Here is a 13,934-nt window from a genome sequence, read left to right as displayed (position 1 = left end):
TATAAAAGTAATTTATTTCGGGACCAATTAATAACGTCAATAGACGTCCAAAATACGTTTAATATTCGTCTTTTCAATGTCTGTGTTTGGACGTCTTTTCAACTTTCATTTTCAACCTTAAGAGAACGTTGATTGGACGGCAGTCATTACGTTATTTCAACGTTGAATCAACGGCTAATTGTTTACTGGGTTGGTCTCTCTATACGTGTTTGACCCTCGAGAGTTTTGGTGTATAATTAAAAGACAGCATAATGTTTATTTTTAATATATAATCTATAGATTAATATTTAATCCAATGTATATTGACTTGAACAAAGTATAAATTGTATTATTATTTAGTGGTCATTCAGATTTCACGAGAAATTTTTAATCCATTAAAACAAATGATGGGGACAACATCAACATCCTTTTCATCAGATTCTTTTCAATGAATTTCGATGTAAATAAGACACACAGCAATTATATTGAAATAAGTCGGATTATGCCATTTAAAACCCCCAAAACAGTTCAAACGGTTAAAGAAAATGCATTTGAATATTATATATTTTGTAATATTTCTTCCTCGAAACTTTAATGACGTGTGTACACTGCTATGTACATTTTCTTTAAATATGTATGGTGAAAATACCCTGGCGGTGACATCACTTCATAACACACTTAAGGTGTGTGAACAACATGATCTGGGCATGATTATTTATTAAGGCGTTTCATAAATTATGACCTCGACCTCAAGCATTAATGTAGTAAATGATATAACCGGTGAACTCTTGTTTTATTCAATCACAGATTCATGTGTTTCATGATTCAGTGAGTCGGTTCCTTCTAGCGGATCTTCAGCATCAGTGTGTTTACACTGGGAGCTGTCCCCTTAAGCTCCGGGCTTTGTGTGTATTTTTCGTCTGAAAGGTCGGCCACAGATTTTGTGCTCTATTCATTTCATGCCAGAGCATTTATTTACCTGAGGAACAGCACGTTTAAGCAGACAGTTAATTATTCGTAGCGGTATAACGTTAGCTATGATGCTTGGCTAGCTGTTTACATGTTAGCTCAGTCGCTAGTTCAATACCTGAGGAAGGTTTAATATAGTGTTATTCTGTCTTTTCATCCACGGTCGGTTTCAGAAGATGAGCGGTTATCGAAGTTGTTAGGAGTGCATTTCTTTAAAGAACGCATACAACCCACACATATAAATCGGTTTTAGTTGCTAACTGTGCGGCCTCAGCGCTGTAGCTGTATATCTAGTATTTTGCGGTTCTGCCTAATATCTGTTAATAAGTGAGATCACTTGCTCCCTGTCTGTTTTCCAGACAGCGGTTTTATATATATATATGTATGTATAATGTGTTTGTGTTTATATTTACCCCATATTTACCAGAGTATTCACACAGACACTGTGCACCTGTGCCGCACTTGGAGCCAATAACCCACATCTGTCTTGTGTTTTATCTTTTCCCTTGTGGTTCCTTTATGGCTTTTGTCTTATATCGTAAAGCAAAATCAGTCATATTTGATTTTTTTTTGTCTTGAAAATTTCTATACTTTAAACTTTTTATAGTTTAAAATTAAACAGGCTTTAAATATTACTTTACCTTTAAGTCTTGTATGCAAATGATCCTTGCTCTGATTGGTTGCCCTGTATTGCTCCTAATTAAAAATCAGTCTGGATCAAGATACTCCATATAACTTAGCGTTTACCAGCAGGGCTCAACTGTCTGGACAGGCAATTTTGCAGATTTGAAAAAAGTATGAACAGAAAAAGAGAACTAGTGGCATGGTTAAAAAGAACTACATTTATTGAAACTTGATGAGTTATGCTGTTTTTGGGAAATGACCAAATTCCCACTTATTTTACTTCAGCTTCTCTAATGTAAATATATCCCAGAACAAAAAAGGCTGTTAGTGCCGTAATGGTGGGTGTGGGGGTATTAAAAATTCCTTTTGACTTAAGAAGGGCCATTGACTGTGTTCTAAAGAACTCTAAAGTACAGACATAAAGACATAAATATAGATATAATAGACATAGAGTTCCACTCCTGATCTTTTTTCTGTTTATCCAAACTTCACTCAAGTTTATAACTCTTCAGTGTGTAACAGCACAAATTTACAACAGATATTTCAGATTTTTTTTTAATTGCATGGTGAAAAGTGATATTTTGCATCCTTTTTTTGCACCCACCATAGGTTTCATTCACTGCTTTTGCAGAGACATATACACAACAATTAGACACTTTGTTCCCAGTGTGTAAAGCAGAAGCTATCCTTAGCACCAGTCTCCCACTGGACAGACTCCTGTGTCTCCACCCTCTTTCTGGCCTGCCTCAGGGGCAATGCTATTAGAGGGTGTTTTTTGCACAGTGTTTTAAGGGCTAGACTCATGCATTTGACACATTGCCCATGTTAAGCTAAAGCTGTCTGGTTGATATCTGTGTGTATCTTATTTTCTCTAAAAGTAAGGACTAAAAACGACGACTTACTCTGAAGAGCTTACAGTAGCACCCCTTCAGGACGGACCCTCTGGTTTTCGACCCATTGCAGGTATGTGTATGATTTCAAGAGGAGATGTTTCGTGGTATAAGAACTTATCTCTTGTAAACTATAGATATAACACTTGTGGATATAGGATTTCAGTTTATAGCTGTACAGTGCTTTGTTTCATTCTATGGTCAAATACAGAATTCAATCACAGGCAATTAGAATATTTATAATAATAACATTAAAAATGAATTGAATGCTCTATGTTCATTCAAGCTAGACTATAATTTGGCAGTGGCAAAAGCAAGGCAATAGGCATGTTGAAAGGTTTTTGAAAACCATCATTTGGTAGAGATATTATTTGTATTTCCTTTCATTTCAAAGTGATTGGGGAATTGCCAGTTTTCTTTTGGAATTGTGCCTATTTGTAATTGCATAAGGTGCATATAATGCTGTTATTTTCCACAGTAAACCCTTGCACTCAAGGCTTTGAACGTTTTTGGTGTTTAACTGGAGTATTGAAGAGCTCTCACTAGTGTGAGGTCTCAGGGAGATGCTGGTGTGTATGGGGTCCCCGCTTCTCTGCAGAGACCATAGAGAATATAGAGTAGAACAACACAAACCTAATTACACTGCAACGCACAGGCGCTTACCAACACAAGCAGATATGCAACATATAAAGTATTAAATGAAGGACTAGGACACGCGAAGATGTATGGAGGGGCTGTGTGAGTCAAACCTGCATGCCAAAATCAGCACTGAGTAATATAGTATTCTTAACTGTCTGCATCTCTACTTTTCTCTCAGCAGAAAAGCGGATCAACACTTGTAACATGAGCTCGGTGGCTGTGTTGACTCAGGAGAGTTTTGCTGAGCACCGTAGTGGGCTGAAGGACACTGAGATCACAGGTACCAAAATCGATGGTGGACACAGGCATGTGTTTTAAACAAAATCTTTTACATATAGGGTCTAAATAAGTATACTCCCTGAAAACTAATCATAATTTTAAACTATTCTTGATATAAAATACTGAACTTTTTTGAGAGCAGCAACAAAGTGTGGGTCATGATATGACATTATTTATGATGTCCAGGTTTTTAAGTGTGTCTTCTCTTTCTGTTGCTGTCAGGTGATGTTCCTGAGGATGAAGCTTACATTCCCACCTACCTGGAGGCTTTTCCTCCACTGCCCGACAAAGGTGCTCCAGGGGAGGGATCAGGAGAACCAGCAGGCGCATGGAGTAAAATTAGACCCATCAAAGCCTCTGTCATCACACAGGTATTTAACAATAGCATTTTTCTTCTGGTGTTGTTACTGGGTCATTCTATTTGTATGCCCACTGTTTGGGCAACTGAGCCAACAAGAATTTCCACTTCCACTTCTTGCAAAACAGTTAAATTTGAATCTAATATATTATCACATTTAGCATCCATCAGGTTGCACTGGTTATTGGGGGAACCATTTTTGGGCTTTGAACCTTTTTGTATATGTAGGTTTTCCATGTTCCATTGGAGGAGCGACGGTACAAGGACAACAGTCAATTTGGTGAAGGTGAGGAAGCGAAGGTATGCCTAGACATCATGCAGAAGACTGGAGCTCATATTGAGCTCTCTCTTGCTAAAGACCAAGGCCTTTCCATCATGGTGACTGGAAAACTAGATTCAGTCATGAAAGCACGGAAGGAGATTGTGGCTCGACTCCAGACTCAGGTGATGATGTGTTACTCTTTTATCTTACATGCAGTGTTGACTTATTCCAGATTTCTTATTTTGTTTATCAACATTTGGTTTGACACTCCTTCTCTTAGGCCTCTGCAACAGTCACTATTCCAAAGGAGCACCATCGCTTTGTAATTGGAAAGAATGGGGAAAAACTGCAAGAGCTAGAACTGAAAACGGCAACCAAAATTGCTATTCCTCGTCCTGAAGACCCCAGCGCAAACATACGGATTACAGGCACCAAAGAAGGCATAGAGAAAGCCCGGCATGAGATCCTTCTCATATCTGCAGAGCAGGTTCACATGTACCACAGCCTCAACATAGACAGAATTCTAAATTATCATCATTATAAGTTTCCTTTTCTCCTCAATTTGAAAGCTGTATGCTACTCTGAGTAACTTCTCTACTTTTTAACACTTTTTTTCAGGACAAGCGTGCAGTGGAACGTCTGTCTCTGGAGAAAGCCTTTCATCCATTCATAGCTGGTGCCTACAACCGGGTGGTCCAAGAGCTGAGCCAAGAAACAGGTGCTCGTATCAGCATCCCACCACCCAGCCTGCCGAAGGATGAGATTGTCATCACTGGAGAGAAAGAAGCAGTCGCAATGGCGATTGCCCGCATCCGTGCCATTTATGAAGAAAAGGTGAGATCGTGGAAGGTCAAATACATTATGATTGACCTGCGAGAAACAGATAATTGACGATCAGCACTCAAATGCAAATATTTATGCACACAATCTTTTTTCTAGAAGCGAAAAACAACCACTATATCAGTAGAAGTGAAGAAGTCACAGCATAAGTACATAGTGGGGCCAAAAGGCAACACGCTGCAAGAGATCATGGAGAGCACTGGAGTGTCAGTGGAAATGCCACCATTGGATTCAGACTCAGAAACCATTATCCTCAGAGGAGAGCCAGACAAATTGGGTCCTGCCCTTACCCAGGTGTATGCTAAGGTCAGAAGGATGTGATTCATGTTTGAATAAATATATAAAGGATGTTTTTCTTTTCTTTTGTCAGTTTGGTCATCCTGCTCATAAATACATATGGCTTAAATGTGTTTGGTGTATCTGTGCGCCCTGTAGGCTAAAAGTGTGATGGTGGTGGAAGTGACTGCACCAGCCTGGCTGCATCGATTCATCATTGGCAAGAAAGGACAAAACATAAGCCGTATCACACAGCAGCTCCCCAGGGTAGGGAACAAGTGTTCAGCATATTTTTGTGAAATATATTTATTTGTTGATGGAGAAATGGATTATTCATCACTGTTTTATATTGCAGGTGCACATAGAATTTACAGATGGAGAGGAGCGGATCAGTCTCGAAGGTCCAACAGAGGAAGTGGAACAAGCTCAGACACAGATACAGGAGATTATTAAAGACCTGGTAAGAGAAGCAATTTATGTGTTTTATATTTTTATATGTAACATTTTATGCAGTAGATATGTAGATCTAGACATCACCAAAACAATAGAGATTTTTTCATAAAAATATGACCATTTTAGAATGGGGATTTTGGCCAACTGAAATGCTTCTGAATTGTGTATTTTGCTTTGTTCAGATGGCAAGGATGGATTATACTGAAATCAATATTGACCAGCGTTTTCATAGGCACCTCATTGGAAAGAATGGGGCTAACAGTGAGTATTGTTTTGAACAGGAATACAGATTCTCAGGCCTATTCTTTAATTTGAGCATTTGAATCAAAATGTTTCTTATTAGGAAGCCAAACATATGATAATTAAGTAACAGCGTACACTTCATTTGGCAGTAAACCGCATCAAGGAACAGTACAAAGTGTCAGTGCGGATTCCTCAGGACTCAGACCGGTGTGGGCTGGTTCGTATTGAGGGTGACCCTCAGGGAGTGCAGCTGGCACGCAGGGAGCTGATGGACATGGCCCAACGTATGGTGAGGCACCTAGAAAGTCTTGAATCTGTGGCATGCTGTATTTCTCAAGTTCTGCTTCATATTGGGCTTGACTTACACGTTTTAGTCTTAAATAATTTTCAGTTCTTTGTATGTTGTAAGTACACTGAGGCTTTGTACACCTTCAGGAAAATGAGCGCACCAAAGACCTGATCATAGAGCAGAAGTTTCACCGCACCATCATCGGCCAGAAAGGAGAAAAGATCAAAGAAGTGCGAGACAAATTTCCAGAGGTATGTGTCTTTTAATCTGTCAGCCCCCTTGCTGTTGTATCATATCATTCCAGTCACAAAAAAGAGAAATACTTTTTTGTCTTAAGGTTTGTGAATACTTTTTATCCATTTGGATTTGGCTACAGGTTATTATAAACTTTCCAGACCAGTCTCAGAAGAGTGATATTGTACAGCTCCGTGGGCCCAAGAATGAGGTGGAGAAATGTGCAAAGTTTCTACAGAAACTTCTGGTTGACCTGGTATTATGTTCTCTTCTCTTTTTTCTTTATTATGCCAAACATGATCGTAAGCCAAAAATGAGATTAGTGTTTTGCTCTGTATTTTTTTTTGACCAGGTTGAGAGCAGCTTTTCAATATCTGTGCCCATTTTTAAGCAGTTCCACAAAAATATTATTGGGAAAGGAGGCTCCAACATCAAAAAGGTGAACAATATGAACAAAAATCTGTTTCAGCTGGTTCGGGTATTTCATATAAATCCTTTAAACAACATTAATTCATGACATGTACTAAATAAATAGTGCTGACATTAATGGCCGAAATCTAATGGCCTGTATTTCCTTGTAGATTCGTGAAGAGACCAACACAAAGATTGATCTCCCCACAGAGAACAGTGACTCAGAGATGATTGTAATCACTGGCAAGAAGAGCAACTGTGAGGCAGCGCGAGACCGGATCCTCACAATCCAGAGAGACCTGGTGAGAAGGAGAGAGGGAACAAGAGGGACGAATAGAGAAATTCCATAAGGAATCAAATAGACTGAAAGCATGTTTCAGAGTCACTTTGGGTGTGTCTAAAACACCTCATATTTCATCTTCCTATCCATGTGTCTGGCGCCTTCTCTCTCTTTTTCTTCCTGCCCACATTGTGCTTCTCTGCTTTCTCCAGGCAAACCTAAAGGAAGCAGAGGTAACTATTCCAGCTAAACTACATAACTCTCTGATCGGGTCAAAGGGCTGCCTTGTGCGTTCAGTGATGGAGGAGTGTGGGGGCGTACACATCCATTTTCCAGCTGAAGGCTCAGGGGTAGACAAGGTCACCATTCGAGGCTCTGCAGGAGAGGTGGAGAGAGCCAGGAGACAACTACTCCAGCTTGCTGAGGAGAAGGTACACAGAGAGGGCCTAAATAGGTTTTCTAATGTTAAAAGCATTTTTATTAAATATGTATAAATAGGAATAGTTGGATTCATCAGAATGTATTCATTTGTTCAGTAACTAATTTGCATTATTTATCATGTGAATTCTAAATCCACATATACTTAGCACAGGAAAGTAGGGAGAAAATGTTTACGTCCAGTAATAGCAACAGTTGCCCTCATACAGCTATGCCGCTTTTTATTTAAGGTGAACTATAGCACTCCACTTTGCTGGTGTCTGCTGTATTCTGCCAGATTAATAATATTACACACCCAAGGCACTTTGGTGATTAAAAACAGCTATAAATATAAAAATTGGTTTCCTCAAGATAGCCATAAAGGAAGTTGCCATTTATAACATTTGAACAAAAGCACTAAAAATGTGGAGTTATTTCAGAAGCGCATGTAAACAAAACCCCAGATCTTCATGCGGTTTACTGAGATTCAGTGTGGAACTATGGTAGTTTAGAATCGTCAAACTAAGAACATTATATTCTATGTAGATTCAGTATGTAATGTAACGTATATGATATATTTTTTCCAGCAAATCAACAATTTCTCGGTAGAACTTCAGGCCAAATCAGAGTACCACAAGTTTCTGATAGGCCGAGGGGGAGCAAACATTCGGCGTGTACGAGACCGGACCGGAGCACGAATCATCTTTCCCTCACCCGATGAATCAGATCAGGAGCGCATCACCATCGTGGGCCGAGAGGAAGCTGTGCGGCTTGCGCAGAAAGAGCTGGAGAATCTCATCAAAAACTTGGTATAGCAGCATAACATTGCTGTGCTATTAGAATGATTATAGTAGAATGAGTGATGATTTTTAAAAGTACAAGTCTCTGTCTTTCTGTTCCCACAGGAAGACGTGATTGAGGACAGTATGGTTGTAGACCCACGACATCACCGTCACTTTGTTTGTCGACGAGGACAGGTCCTAAGAGAGCTGGCTGAGGAGTATGGTGGTGTTGCCGTTAGTTTCCCTCGTACGGGCACGCACAGTGACTCCATCACTCTCAAAGGAGCCAGAGAGTGTGTAGATGCTGCTAAGAGACGCATTCAGGAGATAATTCAGGATTTGGTAAGCATCAGGTTAGCTAGGACCACATTAAAATATGACATGACAGCCTGAAATCTTTTGACTCTCAGAAAACTGCAAAACATTACAGAGTATCAAGTACACTGTATAACAATGGATGGTTTGTGCTTTGCACAGGAGTCTCAGGTGTGTGTGGAAGTGGTGGTTCCTCAGCGCTTCCACAGAGCTGTGATGGGACCTAAAGGCTGCAGGATCCAACAGATAACTCGAGAGCATGAGGTTCAAATCAAATTCCCAGAGAGAGAAGAGTCTGCAGGTCAGGGTCTCAACATTTTCATCACTACGCCTTTCTTTATCACTATTAAACAGGTTTAACCTGTGTTTTAACCTATTAAGCCTTTGGGCTGTAATGATTTGTCCTGTACTCTTTGTTTTTTGTGCAAAGTTCAGGAAAATTGTCCTGTGGAGAATGGTAGCACCAGCCCAGAGGCAAATTCTGTGCCTCGCAAGTGTGACATAATCACTGTGACTGGACGTGCAGAGAAGTGTGAACTGGCACGAGCAGCCTTACAAGTATGTCACTGACTGCAGTAGTGAATTATACGTCTGAGAGTTTAAATATTTGATAACCAAAATGAACTCCTTTTCAGGCTTTGGTTCCTGTGACAGTTGATGTAGAAGTGCCGTATGATCTGCACCGGTACATCATAGGGCAGAAAGGAAGTGGCATTAGAAAAATGATGGAGGACTATGAGGTAAACAGATTTGAAACACAGACATTATGTAAATAAAATGGGCTTGGTTTTGTGCTATTTATAGTCAGTAAAGGAAATTGATTGTCACTTCGCAGTAACCATCTCTCCCGTTGTGACAGCATGGAGAGTTTACAGTCTTGCTAGCTGAACTTTGAATGATTGAATACTAAGTATTTATGGTAATACTGTGTTGTGCAGGTGAACATCTGGGTTCCTCAGCCAGACCAACAGTCAGATGTCATTAAAGTAACAGGGCAGGAGCTCAGTGTGGAGAGAGCCAAACAAGCCCTGCTGGACAGAGTGAAAGAGCTGCAGGCAGAGCAAGAAGACCGGGTACACAGCACACATTTTATATAACTTCACTGGCACTTCACAGACACCACATTACAATAATGCTATAGAACCGAGGTCTTCACATCCAGACATTTAGTCCAGACACCAGGCCAGGATTTTAAAATGACTGACTGGTATGGCACTGTACCCTGGCCTGTCAGGTGCAGTAGTATTTGCAGCTGTAGTGATATACCATACAGCTATGTTAAAATCCTGGCCTGGAACCTGGCTCCAAGGTCCAGAGTTGAGGACCTTGGTATAGAGCATGGCACAGAACCTAGCCTGAAACTCCAACATAGTGTAACACCCACAACTTAACACTGTAAAAATCAGTTCAACGTAATAAAGTGTCACTTGCACATGCAGGCCTTGCGGAGTTATAAGGTGACTCTCTCGGTTGACCCAAAGTATCATCCCAAAATCATTGGCCGCAAAGGGGCTGTCATCTCCCAGATTCGTAAAGAACATGATGTCAACGTGCAGTTCCCTGACAAGGGCGATGAGCAACAGGTGTGTCTACTTTCTGTCCTGGATTTATTTATTTATATATTTTTAAAAGACATTGTTTTGGAAATAATTTGACCAGCAGTTGTTGTTGCTGAGATGATGGGTCTCTCCCTCTCTTTCTTTTTTTTTTCTTTCTCTCTCTCTCTTTCTTTCTTTCTCTTTCTTTCTCTCTCTCTTTCTTTATCTTTTTCTCTCTCTCTTTCTTTCTCTTTCTTTTTCTCTCTCTTTCTTTCTCTTTCTTTATTTTTCTTTTTCTCTCTCTTTCTCTCTCGCTCTTTCTTTCTTTCTTTCTTTCTCTGTGAGTAGGATGTAATAGTAATCTGGGGCTATGAGCGAAATGCGGAGGAGGCAAAGATTGCTATAGAGCGAATGGTAACAGCATTGCAGGAGATGGTGAGTGAGGATGTCCGGCTGGATCACCGGGTCCATGCACGCATCATCGGAGCTCGCGGAAAAGCCGTTCGCAAGCTCATGGAAGAGTTCAAAGTGAGTGCTTGCTGCGCATGTATCTGCACTCTGGACTGTTGTTAACTGATGGTTAAATGTCCTCATACTTTTGCTGTAATATATTATTTATGTCTAATGTTTACAAAGTGGAAGTGGAAAATGGATTTTGCATTATAGAATTTGTTTCCCTTCTTATCGGCTTGTTTGCTTTTTGATACAAGGTTGATATAAGGTTTCCTCAGCCTGGCTCAGAAGACCCAGACAAAGTCACAGTTACTGGCCTACCAGAAAATGCTGATAAAGCCATCGATCATCTCCTCAACCTGGAGGAGGAATATGTGAGTAGTTCACATATATATCCTGAATGTATTGCTTTGGCAAAAATAGCAGACACTTGTATAGAAAAGTTTTTGCTTCTTGCTTGAAGATGGAGAGTGTGAGTCAGAGAGAGTGAGTGAGTCAGAGAGAGTCAGAGAGTGTGAGTCAGAGAGAGTCAGAGAGAGAGTGTGTGAGTCAGAGAGAGAGAGAGAGAGAGTGTGTGAGTCAGAGAGAGAGAGTGTGAGTCAGAGAGAGAGAGAGAGAGTGTGTGAGTCAGAGAGAGAGAGAGAGAGTGTGTGAGTCAGAGAGAGAGAGAGAGAGAGTGTGTGTGAGTCAAAGAGAGAGAGAGTATGTGAGTCAGAGAGAGAGAGAGAGTGTGTGAGTCAGAGAGAGAGAGAGAGTGTGTGAGTCAGAGAGAGAGAGAGTGTGTGAGTCAGAGAGAGAGAGAGAGAGTGTGTGAGTCAGAGAGAGAGAGAGAGTGTGTGAGTCAGAGAGAGAGAGAGAGTGTGTGAGTCAGAGAGAGAGAGAGAGTGTGTGAGTCAGAGAGAGAGAGAGAGAGTGTGTGAGTCAGAGAGAGAGAGAGAGTGTGTGAGTCAGAGAGAGAGAGAGAGTGTGTGAGTCAAAGAGAGAGAGAGTATGTGAGTCAGAGAGAGAGAGAGAGAATCTTAACCAGAAGTGTTCAACCCTTTGCATACAAACTAAGTGTACTGTTGTATAAACATGCCTGTTTATAAACAGTGTTTTCCTTTATTTTCTCTTTGTGTGTGTGTGTTACTAAGATGTTGACTGTGACTGAGACAGAGACGTTGGCTGCCTATATGAAGCCTCCGTCTCGAGTTGTGGGAATGGGCGGAGGAGACGAGGAAAGCAGAGGTCCGGCTAAAGGCTTTGTTGTACGAGACGCACCCTGGAATGTCTCGGGCAGCAAGGTGGTCTTAGATTCATACCTGCCGCCTGTAAACTGATTAACATGAAAGATAAGAAATTACTACCCATGCTGTAACTTTCAGTGTGCTAGCTGCAGTATTGCTCATTAGTGTGTAATGTAATTGTTATTGTAATTCCAGGCCCCTGACATGAGCAGTGCCGAGGATTTCCCTACTTTCGGATCTGGAGTTGCACCAAAACAGACATCTGCTTGGGGACCCAAGAAATTCTGAAAGAGAGTGAGAGGAAATGTCAGAATTACAGTTTATTCATAAATACTGTGAAATAATGGAACATTCTCACTATTTTTCTCCTCTTTCTCTCTTTCCTTTTTGTCCCTTTAGGAGATGTAGCGTCCTCCCGGGAGTGATCGTATGCCCTTTTTAACCCTTCTGTTTAGATGCCAGGGGCAGTTTGGACAGGTCTGAACTCACTTAAGCAGCACTCATGTGCACCTTCCATTCTTTTTTTATTCAGGTGTCATTCAAATGAATCTGAAAAATCAAAAGGAACGGTGATCATCACGTCCACCAGTCTGTTTACCAACAGTACTTTTAAGGAAGTCCAGTAGAAAATTTCTATATGTATTTTACATTTTTGGGATTTGTTGACCATTTATATGCTCAAATGTTTTTGATGACTTTAGAGTGGTTCCAAACTCCGAAATACGTCACGTGATATTTACTGGTACTGTTAAACCTCCGATATGCTTTTGGGTGGATGAGGAGCAAGCAGAAGAATCAAACCAAAAAGTCAGAGAGCCCATAATTCACTGTGTGAGAGCTTTTTAAAAAATGTCCTCCATAGCTTTTACTAAATTTTACTGACATCTGAGCCAGCTGAGCACATCCTTACAGCTCCAAAACAGGTGCTTTTAGCTGTTGATCATTACTGTAAAGGAAAGAATGCATGTGATTTACCAGAAACAAAGTAGCACTCCACTTATTTTCTTTTGGAGATTGTGATGTATATTTATCCGCTGATTGTGGTCTTTTTATATTTCATATTTATTTATCTGCATATTTATTTGCAAACGTGTGTGTATATATGTTTATTCATGACCTTTTAATGTGATTTACAGTTGGCACAGTGCTTTCAGATGACTTTTTAACGAGGGGTAAGGGTGGGTGAAAGGCGTCTTTCACTTAACCATAAGAACTGTGTGGTCTTTTTAAATGTGTTTTCAGCTCATTTTAATGGTGATATTTTGTGTATGTATGGTTTCTACTGCTCTACCAACGCTAATCTAGTTGGATACTTCCTTGTTCGTCCATTTTTTCCACAGTACCCCGTTAGATCGTCCATTCGAACTCTGTCACCATGCAAACAGCACAAAGCTGTAAAGACATTTTTATGAAGTAAACCAGTCAGTTCATGATGCAAGGCATGCCTGTGTTGCATTCCGCGTTTCTTAACCATTCCCCACACCAACCTTTTCCTAGTTGTCTCCTAAGTCATGAACATGTGAGGTATAGGTGAGCAGATGCTTCGTGCCACTTAACATTCTGCTTTACCTTTGTCATGATTTCAGATAGATGCCTCTAGTGTAGACTTCATAGCTTGAGGGCTAGTTTATTAATTTTAGGCTAATCCCATTTGTGATTATTGAAATAAGTCTTTAGAGCTAGTCATAATTGTAAAGTCTTGGCTAAAGTGCAGCGCTGAAAAGTAAACCTCAGTGAATGGTAAAGCAGGGAGATTGTTGACTTAAATGGTTTACAGAAATGGAAAAAGCACTATCGTAAAATGAAGTGTGTGTTGATGAAGAATGTCATCTGTCTCCATTCGCTGTCTTCTGTGGCTGGTGTTTTACTGTTACTTGACTTTTACACACACTGCTCTTAGGGGGTTCTCCTCATCAGTTCTAGCTGAGTCATAGTGGATTTTTAATCTTCTGTGTGTGGTGAGTGAATGTGCTGTGCGTTTGTGATTGTGCTTTGGATGGGTGAACAACTGACTTTGAACAACCGGAGACGGTATCACTATCGGCCTTAAGCAGTAATTACTATAGGATATTTTGAACGAAGATTGATTAAGTTAATATGCAACATTGCAATAACTTGTCATAACAGAGGATTTTCCTACTCCAAATAAAATAATGTAAAATGGAATTGTCTTGTTG

The 13,934-nt window shown here is 40.3% G+C and overlaps 1 protein-coding gene across 3 annotated transcripts; it reads left to right on the top strand.

Annotated features, from left to right (window-relative positions):
* The first annotated feature begins 794 nt into the window (after window positions 1–794).
* On the top strand, window positions 795–13,913 carry hdlbpb (high density lipoprotein binding protein b). 3 transcript variants are annotated; one of them, XM_066663878.1, is made up of 29 exons: window positions 795–906; window positions 2,451–2,535; window positions 3,283–3,381; window positions 3,603–3,751; window positions 3,967–4,182; window positions 4,281–4,487; window positions 4,619–4,834; window positions 4,943–5,146; window positions 5,276–5,383; window positions 5,472–5,576; window positions 5,752–5,830; window positions 5,962–6,101; window positions 6,248–6,352; window positions 6,478–6,591; window positions 6,688–6,774; window positions 6,917–7,048; window positions 7,239–7,457; window positions 8,031–8,252; window positions 8,349–8,567; window positions 8,703–8,841; window positions 8,971–9,098; window positions 9,176–9,280; window positions 9,479–9,613; window positions 9,980–10,123; window positions 10,427–10,606; window positions 10,789–10,905; window positions 11,665–11,814; window positions 11,953–12,051; window positions 12,157–13,913. In XM_066663878.1, exons 3-28 carry the CDS (start codon window positions 3,306–3,308, stop codon window positions 12,043–12,045), a joined length of 3,789 nt encoding a protein of 1,262 aa, XP_066519975.1. In that variant the 5' UTR covers window positions 795–906; window positions 2,451–2,535; window positions 3,283–3,305; the 3' UTR covers window positions 12,046–12,051; window positions 12,157–13,913. The 3 variants fall into 3 exon arrangements, with proteins under 3 accessions (XP_066519975.1, XP_066519973.1, XP_066519974.1); XM_066663876.1 differs by having other exon boundaries at window positions 4,940–5,146; XM_066663877.1 differs by having other exon boundaries at window positions 3,280–3,381; window positions 4,940–5,146.
* Window positions 13,914–13,934: the final 21 nt, after the last annotated feature.

The sequence above is a fragment of the Hoplias malabaricus genome, chromosome 3, assembly GCF_029633855.1.
Source record: "Hoplias malabaricus isolate fHopMal1 chromosome 3, fHopMal1.hap1, whole genome shotgun sequence".
Classification (NCBI taxonomy): Eukaryota; Metazoa; Chordata; class Actinopteri; order Characiformes; family Erythrinidae; genus Hoplias; species Hoplias malabaricus.
This window is presented reverse-complemented; position numbering and strand designations above follow the sequence as displayed.

Excerpts from the sequence above, each read along its gene's own strand:
- hdlbpb (XM_066663876.1), top strand. The coding sequence starts at position 3,306 with ATGAGCTCGGTGGCTGTGTTGACTCAGGAGAGTTTTGCTGAGCACCGT. Across the intron at positions 4,835-4,939 it reads GTGCCATTTATGAAGAAAAG|AAGCGAAAAACAACCACTAT; the intron begins GTGAGATCGTGG and ends TCTTTTTTCTAG. Across the intron at positions 5,384-5,471 it reads TCACACAGCAGCTCCCCAGG|GTGCACATAGAATTTACAGA; the intron begins GTAGGGAACAAG and ends TTTATATTGCAG.